This window comes from Mustela putorius, unplaced genomic scaffold (assembly GCF_011764305.1).
Source record: "Mustela putorius furo isolate JIRA1106 unplaced genomic scaffold, ASM1176430v1.1 tig00003858_pilon_pilon_pilon, whole genome shotgun sequence".
In the NCBI taxonomy this organism is placed as follows: Eukaryota; Metazoa; Chordata; class Mammalia; order Carnivora; family Mustelidae; genus Mustela; species Mustela putorius.
In genome coordinates, this window is record NW_025422010.1 from 27,444,003 (window position 1) to 27,464,088 (window position 20,086).

A 20,086-nucleotide genomic window follows, 5' to 3' on the forward strand; every position below is an offset into this window, starting at 1 on the left:
TTTGGGGAACCTCCCTAATCTTATACAGAGCAGTTAAAGTGAGTCATGAATCACTTGAGAAACTCAATCCATTCAAAAGCTGCCAAGTGGAGTAATCTATTCCTTGAAACGGGTCTTAGGCAGGTACAGCATCATCATGCTCAATACCCTGCCTATCCTTATAGGCAGGCAAACTGGAAATCATCTCATTAAAGACAATGGTTAGATCCAGTGATCGAGAATTGAGTGTAACACTGAATAGATTTTAGTTTATTTATTACTTTTTTAATATTTTATTTATCTGGGAAAGAGAGAGTAAGAGAGAGCATGAGAGCAGGTTAAGGGACAGAGGGAGAGGCAGACTCCGCACAGAGTACGGAGCCCAATGTGGGACTCCATCCGGGACTCCAGGATCATGACCTGAGCTGAAGGCAGCTGCTTAACTGGCTAAGTCACCCAGGTGCCCCAACACTGAATAAATTTTAAAAAGACAATGGCACACGCCTGCCTCTTCAACCCAAATTACATGTACTCTGTACTGAAAATGACTAAACAGGGCCATCTCAGAGTAAGAACTGCCACAGTCACCACTCCGTAGCCACAAGTAGACTGCCAGGAACCTTAACTTCTAACAGGGGTCTATGTGTACTTAAAGGAATTTGGAAAAAAAAAAAAAATCTGGAAAATGATCATAAGAAACTGTCTCTGCTCAACCAAAGGGCTGAATTAAAAGTATGGCGGAAAATAATTAGGGTCTCTCAAAACAAGTACTTAGAGGCAATCTGTAAATAAGATCCTTCACGTAAAGATAGGAGGGACATTTTAACTATTAAAACAAATCCATACATAACATTTAACATGTTCTCACATGCCAACAAAGAATCACTGTCTTACTGAGTAACGGATGTGTTGACATTTCAAGGCTTAACCATCTTCATTTAGATCAAGCAAAGATCCTGTACAACGGAAACAACAGTGTGTTCTGGGGATGCTGCTCTGCACTACTCTGCAAAAATGACATTCGCTATTTGGTTATTCCTAGAATATCAGAAACATTATGGATTTTTATAACCTCATCTTACACTTGACCACTAAATTCTGATACTAATTATAATCTTTGGTTCAGTTGATTTACTTAGATTTTCTGAGGAGGAACTTTCCTCTTCCTTGTCAAAATTTGGAACCTTGTTTCCTTTCCTGTCTGACTGTATCACCTATAAAGTAACAGCAACAGCATCAGAAACTACTTAGAGACAGACTACAGTCAGGATAGGCCGGATGCTCTTCTCCCCTTATTAGTTACATATATGCTCATTTCAGCCTACCGGTACTTAAATGAGATAGGTATTATTATCCCTATTTTATAAATGATGAAACTGAGGCACCGATAAAAAGTCACAAAACCTCTAAGTTGAGCCAGGTCCATGAACCACCTCTCTACACTGTCATTTTGGTACAGTATGCACTCGGGGGGGCGGGGGGGGGAGTTCAAGTTGTCAGGCCACTGGTATGAACTCAATGTGTTCCCCTGGCCCTGCCAAATTCCTATTTTGAAATCCTAAAGCCCAACGTGATGGTCTAAGAAGGAAGGGCCTTTGAATGGTGCTTGAGTCATGAGGGTGACGTCCTCATGAATGGCATTAGTGCTCTTATCAGACCTCATGGGGTAGATAAGTCCCCTCCACCAAGTCCCTTCCACCATGACGGCACAACCAGCTTGGGCTTCTCAGCCTCCAGAACTGTGAGAAACAAATTTCTGTTGTCTAGAAGCCACACAGTGTGTGGTATTTTGTTATAACAGCCCCACAAGACTAAGGCAGCCACAGAGATAGCAAACATGAACATGGGAACCCTCATCTTCTTCCTGATTCCAGCTGCTGCTGTTTGCCACAAGGAAGGAGGCAATAAACTTGAGTCTGCCAGGAACCACGGAACTGATTCAAGGGTGGTTCCTGCCACCTTATCATCTCGGAGCCCACGTCATTCAGGATCTGGTATTACTACTAAACCAAGTGTGGCACTGTCTGACTGGTCAAGCGTGAAGACAGTGGTCCAGGGACGAATGGCCACGAGCCGCAGCAGTGGGCATCGTTCTGCCACAGCAACACGCTCGGTGGGAATGATGAAACTCACCAGGAACACAGTATCAAAGAGAAGACAATTTCTGAATCATTTCAGCAACAGGTAAAATGCGTCATCTCATCATCTGACTTTCCCTCTGTCACTTCATAAAAAAGACGGCTCCCTCACTATGTAACAACCTACGTGCGTGAATTCAGAAAGAGAGCAGGACTAAGGCAAAATGAAGTTAGATATGCCAGGAATTTCGTGGGTTCCTTTCAATGTCTTTTTATTCTTGAAGTTTCCAGGGGTCTGCCCTACTGATCCAGACATGGCATTTGGCTCAAATGAAAGGACTGCTCTTTCCCTCACCAGTTCACACCTTGGGAACACACAGACCCTTCCACATAGTGCTCCAAAGGGAGATGGGGGAATAAAAAACCCTTGGATTTGTGAGCTTTTCCTGCTAGACAAGCAGAAGAATGAGACTAGATAAGCCAAACAGTATGTAGGTCTTACGGCTGACAAGCAGCTTTGTTAAATGTAAAGGAAAGATAAAAACACCCAAAGAACAATTACAGCCTCAATCAAAATGCTTTCTCATACCTGAGATTATATGCTCTTCGTGATTCACCCAGCCTGCCCTGAGAGACTCTGGCGCAGTCCCCAAGAACAATGGAATGTATTATTTGCTATTTCCACCTTCCTTATGCAATGTGCGAGTCACAAAGGGCCACCCCCACTTGCTGCTGAGTTATCTCTAAAACACAAATATAATACCATGGGAGTGAACTCACTGCTGACAAGACACAACCCAAACCCAGAAGGTTCCTGAGAACTCTGGGATCCGCCTACTGTAGCAGGACTCAGGCTGAGTGCTCTGGCTTCCCAGTCAGGTGGCTCTGGGTTTAAATCTACATTTCATCTAGTGACTGTAGGACCATGGCTAAGATCCCAAAGCCTTGGTTTCCTCTTCTAGAAAGGACAGTTTGTATGATTAAATATGAGATGCGCTGTCCCGGTGACCACACAGTGGGCGCCTCTGAGAGCTCACTGTTGTGGGCCTCGCGTGCCACAACACTCAAGACTCCCTACTTCCACCTGTCTCTCCATTCTCTGCCCCACTGCCCAGCTCAGTTACTGGGCTGGGTCAATTACTCAGTCAATATCCGAAAACCTTCCCAGACCAGCAGGTCTGCGTCCAGTCTCTTTCTTAGATCTGAATTCCCTGACACCTGAACTTTAAAAGAAAACAACAAAACAAAAAAAACTTCTCTTTAAAATGTTGGGAAGAGAGAAGATATAGCAATGAAAGAAGAAAAACAGTGCTACAATTCCATTTAGGGGGCCTGGGAGGAGGGCCCCCCAATCTTAACCCCACACAGGCACACTGTGTTAAATTCTTAATTTCAGCAGCATTTTAAGAACCATACATTCTGTGCAAGCCAGAGCAGGAAGACCAGGTTTTATGATGCTGTTTTAATTTTTCTAGAATCTGTTCCTGCTAGGCATTGACAGATATACCCTTTTTTAAAATATAAAGCTAGAAGTCAAGAGCCAGGGTAGTTGTGAAGAATAAACAAACAAAGCTTTGCAACTCGAGGGGCTACCCCCTGAATTTTTCTGCCATGACACCCACGTCTGCCGTCAGTCTCATGCACTGTATGCAGAAAGTCTTTGTCTAGTCACAAACCATGTAAGTGACTTTTTAATTTTTTTTAAAGTCTGGGCAATGGCATGTTATGTTTTAGAAATTAACTCTGAAACTGGTTTCCTAGACGACGTCTATCTGGCAGCATCTATACTCAAAGTCTGAATTTTTGATAACTCAGCATGAAACTGATGACCAACACTAGTCCTAATAATGTCTGGGATCTCTATCTCGACACCACTGTCACTGCGGGCTGGAGAGCTCTGCTGTGGCGGCTGTCCAGCACCTCGCAGGAGGCCGGCAGCATCCGTAGTTTCTGCCCACAGATGATAGTAGCTCCTGCTCTCACTGTGACAACCACACATGTCTCTAGACCTTGCCAAATGTCCCGGGGATGGAGAAGTGGGTGCAAACTCTCAACTTGGTTGAGAAACTTGCTTGAGAACCACGGGTCTATGTGATAGAAAGAAAACAATCATCTGTTTTCTTAAAGAAGAAAGAGAGTTATTAAGAACTGTGATAAACTGCATGGCCCTGGATGACTCAGGAGGCTGAGCACCTGACTCTTGATTTCAGCTCAGATCCTGATCTCAGGATTGTGAGATCGAGACCTGCATCGGGCTCCCGGCATAGTGTCAGGTCTGCTTCGGATTCTCTCTCCCTCTACCCCTCCTGCTTGTGTTTTCCTCCCTCAAATAAAATAAATCTTTTATAAAAATTGTGATAAATTCCATTAACAGATGTTTTGATCTTAAGTCCACCTATAATACACACATTCTCCTCCACAGAGGAATTTATTACAGTATTCAAAATATGTGACCAGAGGTGCCTGGGTGGCTCAGCTGGTTAAGCAATTGCCTTCGGCTCAGGTCATGTCAAGTCCTGCGCTGGGCTCCCTGCTCAGCGGAGAGCCTGCTTCTCCCTCTCCCTCTGTCTGCCCTCTGTTTACTTGTGCTCTCTCTCTCTCTATCAAGTAAGTAAAATCTTAAAAAAAAAAAAAAAAAAGAAAGAAAGAAAGAAAAAAAAGTATATGTGACCAGACTATTTCATTCAATTCATCAATATTTCCTAGATTTTGACGCATGGAAGAGACAACTCTTTTTGAATGAAGGAAATAAGTAATTGTCAAACATAGGCAAAACTATCAAATCTTTAAGGCATCAGTCTTCCGAGGCTGAGATTTTTGTACATCCTTTTCTCCCTATCACCTGATCTCTTACTCCAAACATACTTTTCTGTGGAATTATCTGATCTACTTGGGATCAGAACTAAACTGGGGGCATTTGGGTGGCTCAGTTGGTTAAGCATCTATCTACCTTCAGCTAGGATCGTGATCTTGGGATCCTGGGGTCAAGGCCCACGTTGGGCTCCCTGCGAGGTGGGGAGTCTGCTTCTCCTTCTCTCTAGGCCCTGCCCCACCAAGCCAGTGTGCACTCTCTTTCTCTCTCAAATAAAATCTTAAAAGAAAGAAAGAAAGGAAGAAGGACGGACGGACAAAACTGAAAACTATAAGGACAAGAACATTCTTCCCAATCTGGAAACCCAGCACCTGAGATGATGGGACACTTCTATTAGAAGACCCCGAATCTTTACTTTCCTATTCTATTTAGTTTTAGGAGGTTTTGTTGTTGTTACCAACATGTATTTTAAAGGAAGACAGTGTTTTTAGCAAAAAAAGAAAACGACGAAAGTAAATTAAAACCCTTAAGAGAAAGTGTGCATGACCACTTTAAATTGCGAGGTTAAAAACAAAAAAAGTCTGTTTCCTTAGACATGGGACCAAAAAAACCTCTTAGAATTATGCTTTTCCTTTTATCTTGTTCCCTACATCTAGGTATCAACTTTTCGTTCATCAGCATTTCCCCCAGCCTAGCTGAGGGCTTCATTATCTTTCATCAGGTCTATTTCAACAACTTCCTTATCTGGTTTCTCTCACCTTCTTCTCATCCTTCTTTCTGGATCAGTGGGGAAGGTTACAGAGTGTGGGGGGAGGCAGCCTCATGTCATCATCATCTAGAAACAAAGATCATGTGAGTGCTCCCCAGGAACAGAGATGACAGTTCCCAATCCCCATCCTAGAACTCAAATCCCTTCGCCGCTTGCTCTAACCTTATTTCCTAACGACTCCTTTCTCCTCTTCCCACAAAGCACTGATACTACCTTCACTCTTGCCTACAATCCAAATCTTTGTTCAAGCTGATACTGTCTACAATGCTCTTTCCTCCTTTGCTCACTTGCAGGCTCCCACCAGCCACTCCCAGACAGCAAGACCTCCCCTTATTCAATAGCTAATTGCCATTTGTTTGCACCCCTATTAGGGCAATTGCTTACTGGCTTCTTATAGCTCTTGAGGGGCTCAGATCTCTGTATCCCTACTCCAAGGGAATATGAGACCAGACTGGTTCTCCAAGCAGTTCTCAGGCATCTTCTGTCAACTTGCTGAAAAAGTCTGTCCTTTAAAGATGCATCAATTTCAGATAGGGCAGAAACATTTAGTTGAGCCCTTGAAACTGTCAGGTGTGTGATGTAACAGGACTGCCCTCCAGGAGCCTTTAGCAGAGAGAAGAAGGGCAAGATGGAAACACTGCTGGGCACAATCTGTTGGATTCCCAAGCGGAAGGAAGGGGAAGGCCCTTTTCTCTATACATGGTGTGGAAATTTCTGAAAAGCTTCTTGAGGAAGGTGGTGTTTGAAGTAGGATTTCGCAGCTGGGTGGTGACTCTGTTTGAGACCTTCAAGTACAAGAAGTAGCAAGGGGTAAGGCCAGGCAGGTGGGGTCTGAGGAACAACAAACAGTCCAGGGGAGTTGGCACCCAGTGGGGGGGTCTACTGGACAGCGGTGCCCTTAGTCCAATGGATGCCAGGCTCTGAAAGGCTCTGTGTTAGATAGGACTCCGCACTCATGTGGGGATGCCTTTGAAAAGTCCAAGCCAGTGGTTAAGTAACAGAACCATAATGGGGGAAAAATAACTTAACAATGGCGCTAAGGTTGACTAGAGGGGGAGAGGAGACCCTTGGGTCTTTGGAGTAGGTGAGACCCAGTGAGGGGAGTTGGGAAAGGGGAGCAATTTCGACAGGGCCTGTGGAGACAGCATCAGGAGGATGGGACACACAATTACTTTAGGGGGAAAGGGGTGGACAAGGTCTAAAATTCCCACCCAAGGTGACCAGCTTTATTGCTAGAAGTAAGAAAGCCAATACGAGGAAATGAAACGAAGAGCCGTAAGAAGAACATAATGCCGCTGAGTATTCAGCTCCCAGAATGCCAAGCCAGGAGTCTATGTGCTCACAGCATTTCACTTACCTACAATGATTTCTAATGTCTAGAAAACAAAAGCTCTGTGTTTATTTTGCTTGTCTCATGCTCTCTCATTGGTCTGACTCACTCTTGGGGACAAACCCCGGGATGATCTGTAAACCCATCCTAACAAGTTGGAGGCCCCAGTAACGTATACTTCACTAAAAACACACAGGATGGGTCTGAATCATCTCTCCTCTTGCCCTAAATGTCAGAAAAGTCGGTCTGGTCGGGATGCACGTGGCTCGTTGTTTTCCTGTGTAGAATACACCTGACAACTTCCCAGATGGGGAAGCAGTTTAACAGAAGGCCAGCACACCACCTCACGGAGAGTGACTCATAAAGAGGTAAGGGATTCCAGTTCTAAGCAAGGGTGGTGTGACTTCAGGAAGTTTGACCAGCACTACAATCAGTTTGGGAACATACTATTAAGTCTGTTTTCTGCAAAGAAAGAAGGAAAAACAAACAAACAAACAAAAAAACCTCAAAGCAATTCCTCAAAGCCGAAAAGGAACCTTTTAAAAGGTCACCTTTAAAAAAAAGATTTGCACTCATTTAGAGGTACAAATCCAACATGGAAATCAAATTATGAAGTGAGACAAGCCTATCCCCGCCCATGCTATAAACACTCCATTAACAGTGTGGTTTCAGGCAGCCTGTTCAAACTTTCCACCCGATGCTAATCGCATTATCTCATAGGTTAAATTATACTTGAACGGGAGGTCTCCCATTCAAGTACCAACTTTCCATTCAATACTAACATACCAGAAGAAAAGGTCTAGAAAAGAGCAGCCCAGGAGTTTTAAATCCCAAACACCATGCTGGTTTTGTGCCTCAGATTTTTGCTGTTGTTGTTTTCTTGGTATTTTTAATTCTAGATTTTTTTTTTTTTTGAGATTTTATTTATTTATTTGGCAGAGAGAGAAATCACAAGTAGGCAGAGAGGCAGGCAGAGAGAGGGGGAAAACAGGCTTCCCACTGAGCAGAGAGTCTGATGTGGGGCCTGATCCCAGGACCCTGAGATGACCTGAGCCGAAGGCAGAGGCGTAACCCACTGAGCCACCCACGTGCCCCAATCCTGGATTTTCTACATGTAGAGTCAGTGTATGATTTACAAGAGTAAACAGGCTGAAATGTGAAAAGAGCAATTGAGGCATTCTCACGGTTTCACTGAAGTCATTTCACCAGCGTTTCTAGATCAGGAGAGGCCACACGGATGACATCCAATAGCTCTGCATGGAACTGGCTCACATATTTCCCCTTTCCCTATCTCCTGTAAAGCTCCCATTTTAAGAACAAACTAATAAAAAAAAGTTTCCTTCCTTCCCCAAATCTTTACACATACCCCGTTAACCGTTTTACATAAATCACTACCACCAGCTTGGGCACCCCCTGAAAACTGGTCCCTGCTGAGAGCCATCAAGTCTCCTCGGGAAGCCACGAGCCGGATGGCACTACCAAGCTGCGAAGATGGAACTTCTTCCCAAGTTCACCTTTTACCAGGCCGGTCCACAAACACTCAACACCAGAACAAAACCACCCAGTGAAAGGTGAACTTTCACCCCTACAGAAATCACCCAAGACTACGAATAAGACTCAAGGATTGAGGCAGCATGTTTTGGTAAGAAAACCACTTAAGAGTTTTATATCACAACTAACTTTGCTACTGGTTGGTAAGTCACAGTCCTTTTTATTACAAAGTTTCAAACATAGAAAATTAGGGTCATAAACACCCCATTTACTCTTCATCAAAACTGAACGATTTTAACAGCTTATCTTATATTCACCTATTTTTATGTTTGTTTCAGGCAAAGTATTTTATAAATTATAACCACATTTCCCCCTAAGTAATGTAGTATGTACCTCTAAAAAAACAAAGACATCTTCCTCACAACTATAAAAGTAGTATCACCCCTAACTAAATCAAAATAATCCCTAATATCATCTTATCACAAGTATCATTCATACTCACATTTCTTGCAGTTATTGTTCTTAAGCACTGAGAAGTGAGACTAGAAAACTATACCAATGGTTGGTGACAGTCCATTTCCTTTCTGAGCCATCCTTTTGCTCAAAGGCAGCTGCTTACCTGATTTCTTTATCCTTGCTTTGAGTTCAAGTGTCCCAAAGATAACATCCACCTAAGCTCCGACTATAAATCTATGTTATTAACAGCGACAACAATGACTTCATGAAGCAAAGAAGTGGAGGGAAAGAGAAAAAATGCTTTTCAAGGAAAAAAAATGGACAAGGACAATATTCCAGACACTGGGCCATTATATTACTCAAATAGTCTCCCCTTCTTTTCCCTTCTGAATCATTCCTCCTAGCCTAGATTCTTCAGAATTCATTATTCTTTAAGTGAATAGCAGAAACTTTTGGCTCTTACGTCCTCTCTCTGGGTTTCTTTTTAATATATCTTAAGAAGTGTGGTTGCTCCTTGCTTGCTCTCACCTTCCACTCATTTTTACCCCCCTTAGTTATATAATTGCCTTGCTTTCCTTCACTGACAGCACCCCTCTGGAGACAGACAGTTTCCTTATCCACATTTACAACATGCTTTCCCCAGGCCTCAACCTCCCTGCTCTCACCAGGCTCCATTGCACTGCCCTCTCCAAGTCCAAGGGGCTCCTTGGGAAGCGCTTCTGCCTTTGTTTCTTCCTGGTAATTTATTCAGAGATGGGAATGTTACCTGTCTGCAGACGACTTATAAATCTGGGAAAGGTCAAGATAAATATGTATTTACTTCATTTTCCTCTAGAGTCAGAATACAAGTATTGAGCTGCGTGTGAAAGGGGAAGAAAGTGAAAGTCACCTTACTAATTCTAACAAAACTCTCTCCTGTACAATGGTTAGAACGCCCTAGGTGTGGACAGTTGCCTTCTAGCACTCTCCAGGCAACAGCAGTGAGGGAAGCAGACTCTGGAGCCACATATCCTGGGTTCGAATCACACTTCCTAGCTGTGTAGTATTATAAGACACTTAACTAAATCTTTGAACTTCAATTTGTACTTGTGAAAAATGCAGGTAATAACAGAACCCATCTCCTGGCTTTGTTGTGAAACCTGCATGAATAAATAAAAAGTAAAACGTTGTGGGACGCCTGGGTGGCTCAGTTGGTTAAGCAGCTGCCTTCGGCTCAGGTCATGATCCCAGCGTCCTGGGATCGAGTCCCACATCGGGCTCCTTGCTCTGCAGGGAGCCTGCTTCTCCCTCTGACTCTGCCTTCCACTGTGTCTGCCTATGCTCGCTCTCGCTCGCTCTCTCTCTGACAAATAAATAAATAAAATCTTAAAAAAAAAAAAAAAAAAGTAAAACGTTGAGTTAACAAAGTGTTTAGGTAATAGCACTAAATAAATGTGAGTAGTTTATGCTAACTGTGACCTAAAGATTCAATTACGAAAAGTAGTTATTTCTTCAGTATCTAATATTTATCACTGGCAAAACTGGCTGAGATAATGTTCCTTGGCATACTCTGTTAGTCCATAGACCTTTCTTTCTTTTTTTTTTTTTTTTTAAAGATTTTATTTATTTATTTGTCAGAGAGAGAGAGCGAGCGAGAGCGAGCACAGGCAGACAGAGTGGAAGGCAGAGTCAGAGGGAGAAGCAGGCTCCCTGTGGAGCAAGGAGCCCGATGTGGGACTCGATCCCAGGACGCTGGGATCATGACCTGAGCCGAAGGCAGCTGCTTAACCAACTGAGCCACCCAGGCGTCCCGTCCATAGACCTTTCTGAAAGAAAGTTTGGTTGCTTTAATTTTAAAACCCAGGCTTTATCTCATGTAATACAGAAAGTACACGAAGTGTTGTTCAATGCTAGTAGTTACTTTTGTAAATAGATGATTCATGCTAATTAAACTCGCAACCCAGGAGAATAAAATTAGCTTGTTTCGACATTTCCTTTTGTTCAGTAATTACACTTCAAGGTTATGTAGATACCACATTACTATAATTTTGCCTGAGAGACAGACTGCACACCCACATCTTTAAAAACAGGCACTGCCGACAGAAATCCAGGTGCTTGCTGAGTAAGAGCCCTGCAGACTTCATAAGCAAACCTTCCACTAACCTTGTGCTCCACTGTTACTTATTTCTGTACATATCGTAGCTAGTAAGGAAGGCCTGAGATCATTTTTGCTTGTTAGAGATTCACCGGATTTGCAGGAGGATGAGAATTTAAAAATAGAAGCCAAACGTGGCTGCCGTTTCTCTCTGATGCGTGTGTTCCAATAGCAATCTGTTCGCCCGTGATGACAGCAAGCGTTCCATCAGATGACTTAGATTTTCATAGACCCAGTCAGAATTCCACTACTGCTCAAATGGCATGGGTGGGGGGGAGAGGGGGGACACCTGAGACATACAGATACATCACATTCTGATCCATTTGGTTTCTCCAAGCGTTGTCTTTATAGACAGCTATCTGGAGATGGCTTCCATGAGAGGTGATAACAAGGCGGTAACACTGAAGAGTGCTCGTTATGTGCCTGGCATGGCACTGAGTCACTGACATAAGTTAGGTCACAAAGAACCTTCATGACATTGCCTAAGTAAATCTCCTTTCCACAGATTGGGAATGCAGAGCTGAGGAAGGGAAATGAGATTTCAGAGGCAATGGCATGCATACCCAGGTTTTGGGGAAGCCTGAGTTTATATTAGTTTTAAAGGGGGGGGGGTGTCATATTGTGAGTACAAAATTTGGTTTAATGCCCTAGAGGGGGTCGGCATACGTAAGGAATCCCGAGGTAGGAGCTTTCATGGTAACCAACTTGTGTCTGCCTGACGGACCCCGCTGAGCTACAGAGACAAAGGAATCTGAGGAACAGAAATGTGAATTGTAAAGCGAAAATCACTCATCTTTAGAAAAGCTTGGCTATAACAACGTGGCACATGGCTGAAACAATTTCTTTTTAAATAGATCTGGTTTTTGGTTTAGTATGTCAGGAGAGACCGGGCAGGGGGGAAGCAAGCATACAGGATGAATGAGCAATCTTTGAGGGAGAGCCAAGCAGTCATTTACGTGGTCTGAGTCTGCAGAATGCAGAAAAATTCTGAGTTGTGCACTGCACGTTCCTTAGGAAATCTCTGCCCTTTTGGGTGCACTGAGAAGTCAGAAAGTTTAGACACGATTTATTGGCGATGGCTTGTGAATAAAACTTGTGTGAAAGCAGCAATTGCTTTTCTAAACACGATGCCAATTTTTCTCTACTGTTCGCGAAATATGCGATGCGGACTGAACACGCTCCCTCTCTTGGAATCAATTGTTTGTTATACCAAGAAAACTCTTACTTATCCAGAATGAGAAAATTGTTTTCCCAGAAGGAAAGAAAGTCTTTCTTTCTTTTTTTTTTTCCAAAACACATCTCCTAATTTTAGAATTCAGTTTAAGGTGACTCTTAGTCCCATCGTATCAGAGCATGGCTCTGAGAAGAAGTTCAATTCATATTTTATCTTTTCTCAAAGTTTTATGAAACTTTTTTTTCACATGAGGAATTTCATGAAAATTTCTGATGAAGAATATGGGAAAGGCACTCTGAACTGTGATTTTCCTAAAAATGCTGAGCTGTCTCATATTCTGAAATACACATGAATAGAGCTGCATACAGCTGCCCAGGCTGTGCACTACACAAATCCAAGGGCAACCATTTACACAAAGTGACGAGCGCTGCCTGGAGCAGGATAGTGCAGGGCCCCACGGGGAAGAATGGTTGCTGCTTCTACCAGAAGGACCTGCTTAGAAAAATGAAGGGGGCATGCCAAGAGATATATGGGCCAGCTGGATGCAAATGGCTAAATCTGGGACAATCTGAACATCAAAATAAATAAGGACAGGAATAGATTATAACCCAATGATTGAAGTAACAATCCATAATTCTGTAATAGGTGAGTAAGCAAATAAATAAATGGGAGAGAAGAAAAGCTCTCCTTGCAGGACAAAGACAACAAGCAAAGGAAAGAATCAACAGTGGGGTCTGGTTAGAAATGGGCCGTTCTGCCCCATCTTCATGGTAAAAACCGAATCAGACAGAAATCAATAGCGGCACAAGGACAGGGTTGGGGAGGTTTAGAGAAGGACCACTTTTCCTTTCAAATATCCTAGTAATCACTAAGTCATCCTCACAAATGGGATTAGTGCCCTCATCGAAGAGACAGGAGAGAGATGGTGGAGTCTCTCCACCAACTGAGCACACAGCGAGAAGACCACCACCTACCTGCAAACCAGACACCAGACCCCGGATGGTGCCTGTCTCCAGAACGGTGAGAGATGAACTGTTTATAATCTCCCCCATCTACAGTACTTGTTATAACAGCCCGAACTAAGGCAGTCCTATTTCAAGGTTTTTTTTTCCCCTTTAAGATACTTTCTTTCACGTGAGGTAGTATGATCTTAGAGTCTATGTTTCCTTTTAGCTTTGGCAACCTCAAATTTTCAACTAAAAAAGGTATCATTTCCTTTTCTTCTTAATTTTAATTCCAGTATAGTTAACATACAGCGTTATATCAGTTTCAGGTATACAATCTAATGATTCAACACTTCCATATATCACCCAGTGCTCATCATGGCAAATGCCCTCCTTAATCCCCATCACCTGTTTAACCCATCACCCTACTCACTCCACCTATCCCCCCTACCCATCCTACCCCATTTCTGAGTTAAGTGAACCACCATCTTCCTTACAGATAAAGACTAAGCTGTTGAACATACCATATCTTTCTTCCTAGTGGAAGCTGAATGGCTGTTAATTTAAAAAAAAAAAAATGTTCAAGACAATAAAACACAAATTCTTGGGGAAATCTTTTCTTCTGACACCGTGAATGTCCAATCCAGAACAGCAGGTCCCAACCTCAGCTGCATAATTTAACTACATAATTTAAAATCCTGATGCCCAGCCCACAGTCAGGACTAGTTACAGCAGAACCTCTGGAGATGGAGTCTGGGCACTGGTCATTTTTAAAGCTCTCTAGGACACTTCAATGTGTAGCCAGGTTGAGAGCCCTTAAGCATCTACAGCAATAAAGAATTATATCTTTTGTGGACAGATCCAAAGGATTCACAAAGGTTTTTTTAGAATGAGTCTCACTGCCTTTTTTTTTTTTTTTTAAAGATTTTATTTATTTATCGGGGGGTGGGGGAGAGCAAGCACAGGCAGACAGAATGGCAGGCAGAGGCAGAGGGAGAAGCAGGCTCCCTGCCGAGCAAGGAGCCCGATGTGGGACTCTATCCCAGGACGCTGGGATCATGACCTGAGCCGAAGGCAGCTGCTTAACCCACTGAGCCACCCAGGCGTCCGTCCCTCACTGCCTTAACTATAGAGAACAAGCAGATAGCCAGAGGGGAGACGGGTGGGGGATGGGAGGCGGGCGGCGGAGGGGGAAACAGGTGAAGGGGATGAAGCGTACACTTACCGTGATGAGCAGTAAGTACTATATATGGAATTGTAGAATCGCTATATTGTATACCTGGAACTCACATAACACTGTATGTAAGCCATGCTGGAATTAAAATTTTTGTAAGTTAAAAAAGAATCAGGCTCACTTGTTGAGGAATGTACAGTCCAACTAGCAAGTGAAGTTATATGTGTATCCAGGAAAAGGTACCTGAATGAAGACTGGGGTCTGTGTCAAATGAACCTGAGACACCATACATACACGTGGAGACCCCACCCGCAGAGTGGGGACGCCCGCACCCGCCTGATACAAGGACAGGCCCTGATGATGATTAGAACAAGGCTGAGGAAGGCCACTCCGGCCAGGGAATCGCATGCATGGAAAAGTAGCCAGTATGTCCGGCTAACAGTGAGGCAATCAGGCTCACTAGAGAGGGGTTTGCTCTCCAGGGCAGAAAAGGGGAGTGTGGAGAAGCGGATTAGAACCAGCCCCAGGGGGCTTTGAGAAATAAGCCAACAAGTCCGGTGGCAGTTTGGAGTCTCTATGGAGATTTAAGCTAAGGACCAAAGGAAAGCATTCCTTTGGGAAGACCGCATTGATAAGCTATTCACAGTGAGATCAAGGAAGACTGAAAGAAAACTCAATCTATGACGAGAAGAGCAAGGGTATATCAGGTAAAGCTGCGTATGTGAGATCAAGCACAGACTTACACCAACCTTTACAGTTTTCCATAAAAGACAAGCACCAGGAGTTTGGGCTTCCTAAAAATAGCACAGATCTCACCTGTCATGGAACCTCCTGGCAGGAGAGACTGGGCAGGCCAGAAGGTTTTCTTGTTCTCTGGTCCCTCTGCCCTGGCTCCCAATCCAACGGTGTAATACTTTCTGCTGCCATACGTTCCTCCTTTTTCCATGAACGCAACTCCTATGGTCAGCAAACATAACTCTAGGGGGCAAACTTTCAGGCTAGAGAAATTCTTTCTTATAATTTTTTTTTTTAAGAAGAGTTTTGAGAAGCTGGGCGATCCTGAAGTCATACTGGCAATTTCAATCTCCTAGGGGTTGAAGTGGGGGCCAAACTATTCATTTATACAATACATATGAAACACTTACATTTGTGCCATTCTAGCCAGTGGAACCACAGTGAGGTCCCTTTTCCTGAAAGGCAGGCACCTCTCTGGGCATTATAAAGGTTTCACTCAAAAACATAATGGCAGTCTAGGGCTGCGTAATTTCTAAGTAATCGATCAAAGAGTTCTCCTACAGAATCTGAAAAACTGAATAATTACAGAGAAAAAAAAATCAAGATTCTTTACATAATGATCTATAAGCCACAGAGATAAATACAGGATCACATGTTTGTTTGTTTGTTTTTTACAATGCATTTGTAAGCCAGCACTACTGAATCTGTATATAAGCCACTAGATGTATCCCGAACTCCTAGACAGGGCTGACACATACAACACAGTAAAGCTGGTTCAATGGCATCGTTGAACTGAATGGTGTTCAAAGTGAGGTGAAATGGCAGCTCTCACCCTGATTTATTCACTAAAGCAGAGAGGGCATCTTCACTACCTATATCCCACATGCCTTGTTGCAAAGAGGGCCATGCCCAGGTATCCGAGCTTCCACCCCAGTATTCCTAAAGCCAGCCCACAATGCCCATTTGCCAAGTGGTATCTTGTAAAGCCATGCCCCAAAGCAACACCCAAGTGGTGCCCAGGGTTACTCAGACACGGCAGCTCACATACGGATGCCATCCCAGGACGACAGAGACGTTCTCTGTGTTTGTAAAGGATTCATTTTATAAATGTCTAGTAAGAATCCACATATAACTACATGCAATTAATCAGAAACTGCCTATGACAAAATGAAAGTGAACTTTCACTGACAGATAAAATAACCACAGAAACGCATTTGATTCTTCTTTTTCTAAGTCATCATACTCTAGTTCATAGACAAATCCTATTTTCTCATTCAGGAGGGGGAAATTTGCATATTCAAATCCCTTCCTCTGCCTTTCTCACCCCTTGAAGGGAGCTGTACCTGCATAATGCACTGGGATCTCTATCTTTGGCCCAATGACGTAGTGTCCCTCCTCCAGGCTGTGGGCAGTGATGGTGGTCCACTGACGGCACGAATGAATCAGAAGGTATTCGTTTTCCCGCAGCCCTTCAATGCATTCTCCTGAAAGACATAATTTTGTATAAGAAACTTAGAATTAGCATCTGCTTGCTTCATACTCTGCAGTAAAATTTCCTTAGTTAAAACTTCACTAATGCAGAAATCGATAGTTCATCCCAACATGACATAAGCTTCCCTCCAAATGAGCACAAAAAAGGCATTCTACAACAAGCGGACAATGGCGCACAGGATTCCCTAAAAATGTTTCCACTTACCTGTGAAGATATTCTGAAAACCTCATTTTATCTAAATGACTGAACTCAAGGCTAATAAAACATTTATTGACAACAATATGTTGGGTACCACCCAGGTGCTTTGCATGCATTATTACATGGATGCAATAATATTATGAGGTAGGTATTGTTCCTTCTTTACAGGTGGGAAGAATCAAGGTTCAGAATGTTAAGTGATAGGTCTGAGCTCACAGATTTAATCAGAAGGAAAGTGAAGATTCAGGCCCAACTCAGACTGACTCCAAGGCTCATGCTCTTAATCACTAAAATACAACTACCAAAAATATATAATAAACTTCTCTGTTGAAACAGTACTTGAAATTAAATGCTAGTATCTCCTTTGAAATTGTGTATGTTTTGCCAGTTCTTTCTGGCCCCCTACCAAATTTCCCAATTAAAAATAATGACACTTTACAGCATGCAAATGAAATTATTTTTTTTCATTTTGATATTTTCTGAGGTACATTTTTAGCATCTGAACCAATGGCAAATAAATTATTTCAAGAGAGATATTCATCCCCTGAAACTTAAAAAGACTTTATTTTTTTTTTAAGATGCTGAAACGATCTATCTCATTAATCCCGGTTTAGTCATTTTCAATGCTCAGATAATATCTGAAAAGGCTCATTTCTTTATACAGAAAACAGTTAGCCTTTCTTATTTCTGAAGGTTACTATATCACAATAACCAAGAGTCAGGGATTTCACTGGGTGTTTTGAATGGAATTCAAAGTTCACTAACAAGTTTCAGTACTTTTGCAACACAAAAGAAGTCGAGGAAGCTGTAACTGGTTATCACAATCATAAGCCATCAAATCTGTTTCTAATGCAGTCAGGCCATAATCTTTCAAATAGTCTTAATGAAAGAATACTTCACCTCGGTCGCTGGAGACACAGATGGGGAGGAGGGTTGAGAAGGATGGAGAAAAAGCTGCAGATCTGGAAGAGGTCCCCTAGCAGGAATGAGAGAGGTGCTACTCCCAGCGAAACTTCCGAAACCAGACTCCCCTGCTCTTCACACTTTGGGAGACAAGGTTCACAATGTCCTCCCGAGGAGGCTGCTGGTACTTAACGAGTGCTCTGCAGACCCCTCAAGCATGCTGGAGCAGAAATAAAGATCTGGAAGCACTACTCCAAAGGAGGAGTCCTCTGGTTTTCCCTGAGGCTTCCCACCGGGAGGCAGGAGGGGTTACAAGCACCGCCCAGGAAGTCCAACAGATCTGGTCTAGTCAAAGCTCTGTGCCCCACCACTATGCGGTCTTGGACAGAAACCGTTTCCCCTCCGTGAGATGGAGCAACAACAGCACCCTGCTTCACAGAGGGGCCATGAAGATGCACTGTGCCAGCGATGGGAAATGTGGCTCACCAAATCTGTCACATGATGTTAGGAGGGATGAGGAAACGTCAACTATTAATTTTATTTACTGTGCGCTTTTTCACCCTAGAATTCCATCCTTATATAAACTTCGTAATTTAAGTCCTATTATCTTCCTACAGGTGAGGAAATGCCCTAACTTCAGGGCAGGTAGGAAACATGCCTGAGGCCGCATAGCAGAAACGGACTGTGGGGTCCCTCTGTGTCTTCCCCTGTTCTTTCAACACCACACTGACTTTTGCCTTAAAAACTGCCAACCAGGGTGCCTGGGTGACTCAGTGGGTTAAGCCACTGCCTTCGGCTCGGGTCATGATCTCAGGGTCCTGGGATCGAGTCCCGCATCGGGCTCTCTGCTCAGCGGGGAGCCTGCTTCCTCCTCTCTCTGCCTGCCTCTCTGCCTACTTGTGATCTCTGTCTGTCAAATAAATAAATAAAATCTTTAAAAAAAAAAAAACAAAAAAAACCCTGCCAACCATCATCTAAAAAACTCACCCTGAGCTCCAACTCTCACTCAAGGAAGGAGAGAGACAGTAACAGCAACAAAAATGAGTAATGAAATTATGAATGCATTAGAAAGTGAAAGGAGCTATATGGGAAAAAAGAAAAAGTAAAGGTTAAGAGGATCAGGAGGACTGTATATAAGAGGAGTAGTTTGCAAGGTTGGCATTTTAAGGTATCTTTAATTCATTTATCCAACAAACACATATCTCCTTATTTGCTTAGCTTTTTCTGAAAACAGCCTTATTGAGGAATACGTGATCTACATATTTAATGTGTCCATGTCGAAGACTGGCAGTCATTTATGGAGGATCTTTCATGCAACAATCAATGGAGGAGTGGGCGAAAATGAAAAGAGAGCTTGGTCCCTGCATTCAGGAAGCTGACATCCTCTGGGGGAGATGTGCTCACATGTGCTTTGAAGTAAGGTAGGACATGACTGGTGCTAGGCAAGAGGAGTAAAGAATCTGGAGTGGAGACGTTGACTTTGGCAGAGAAGATCAAGAAAATGTCCAGAGGAATAGATAGCTTTGGGGCTGGTCCTAATTCTCTGGCAATGGGAGGAGCCAGAAAAGGGTTTGGGGATGAGAGACTGGCCAAAGCTCTGCTTTAGGAGAATTAATCTGGCAGGACTATAAATGCTGGATCGGAGCAAGGAGAAACCAGAGCCATGGCAGGTAGGTAAGGAAACTCAGAGGGAAAACACAACCACCATTCAGGGAAAAAGAAAACTGTCATTTTCTGCAACTAAACTGCTCTATCATAAAACTGTTTTAATTTTATTCCACAGTGGGCTCTAAAGAGGCAGCCAAGAAACAATTGCAGTCAAGTTAATCAAAATGAAAATTTAATGTTAAGTCCTACGGCTAGCTGATGTAGTAAACACTCTTGTCAAGAGAATTCAGGATGATTTTCAAAGCTATAAAGTAGTAAGAAGCCAGTGCCTGTTTTTGAGCTTATGCCTTTTTTTTTTTTTTTTTTTTTTTTTTGTTAAACAACTGAACCATGTACCTGCTTTAGGCAAAAGAAGTTTCACAAAAATTGTCTGGAAATAAAATTTAATATAATCACTTAAAATGTCCTAAGGTAGGCCACTAATAGAGACACGACATTAAATGAATCCCTAAAGTAAACATTTTTTGTGTGATAATAATTATCCTGTTGCTTAACTACTACATGTAACATGCTAAAACTTATATATTTAGCTCAAAGATGTAGTACAAGAAGTTTAAAAGAAATGGGTGTTAAATTCCAAAATGTGTTAATATCCCTCTGAAATTTCCCCAGATCCAGAATGCTTCTGGGATATATTTCTCTTCCCTGGTTTGGCCCTGATCCCCTCAACATTAAGTCTTACACACTTGTCAAAATCACTTTTAATCCTGGGGAAACTAGAACCCATGAATCCTTCAAAGGAAGTCTGC

At 42.9% G+C, this 20,086-nt stretch overlaps 1 protein-coding gene across 2 annotated transcripts in view; it reads right to left on the minus strand.

Annotated features, from left to right (window-relative positions):
- The window catches only part of GAREM1 (GRB2 associated regulator of MAPK1 subtype 1), a 205,224-nt gene that overhangs the window by 110,809 nt on the left and 74,329 nt on the right, over positions 1–20,086 (minus strand). For both annotated transcript variants that reach the window (XM_045065489.1, XM_045065490.1), the window contains exon 2: positions 16,420–16,560. In XM_045065489.1, the coding sequence (XP_044921424.1) occupies positions 16,420–16,560 (141 nt within the window). The remainder of the gene's footprint in view (positions 1–16,419; positions 16,561–20,086) is intronic.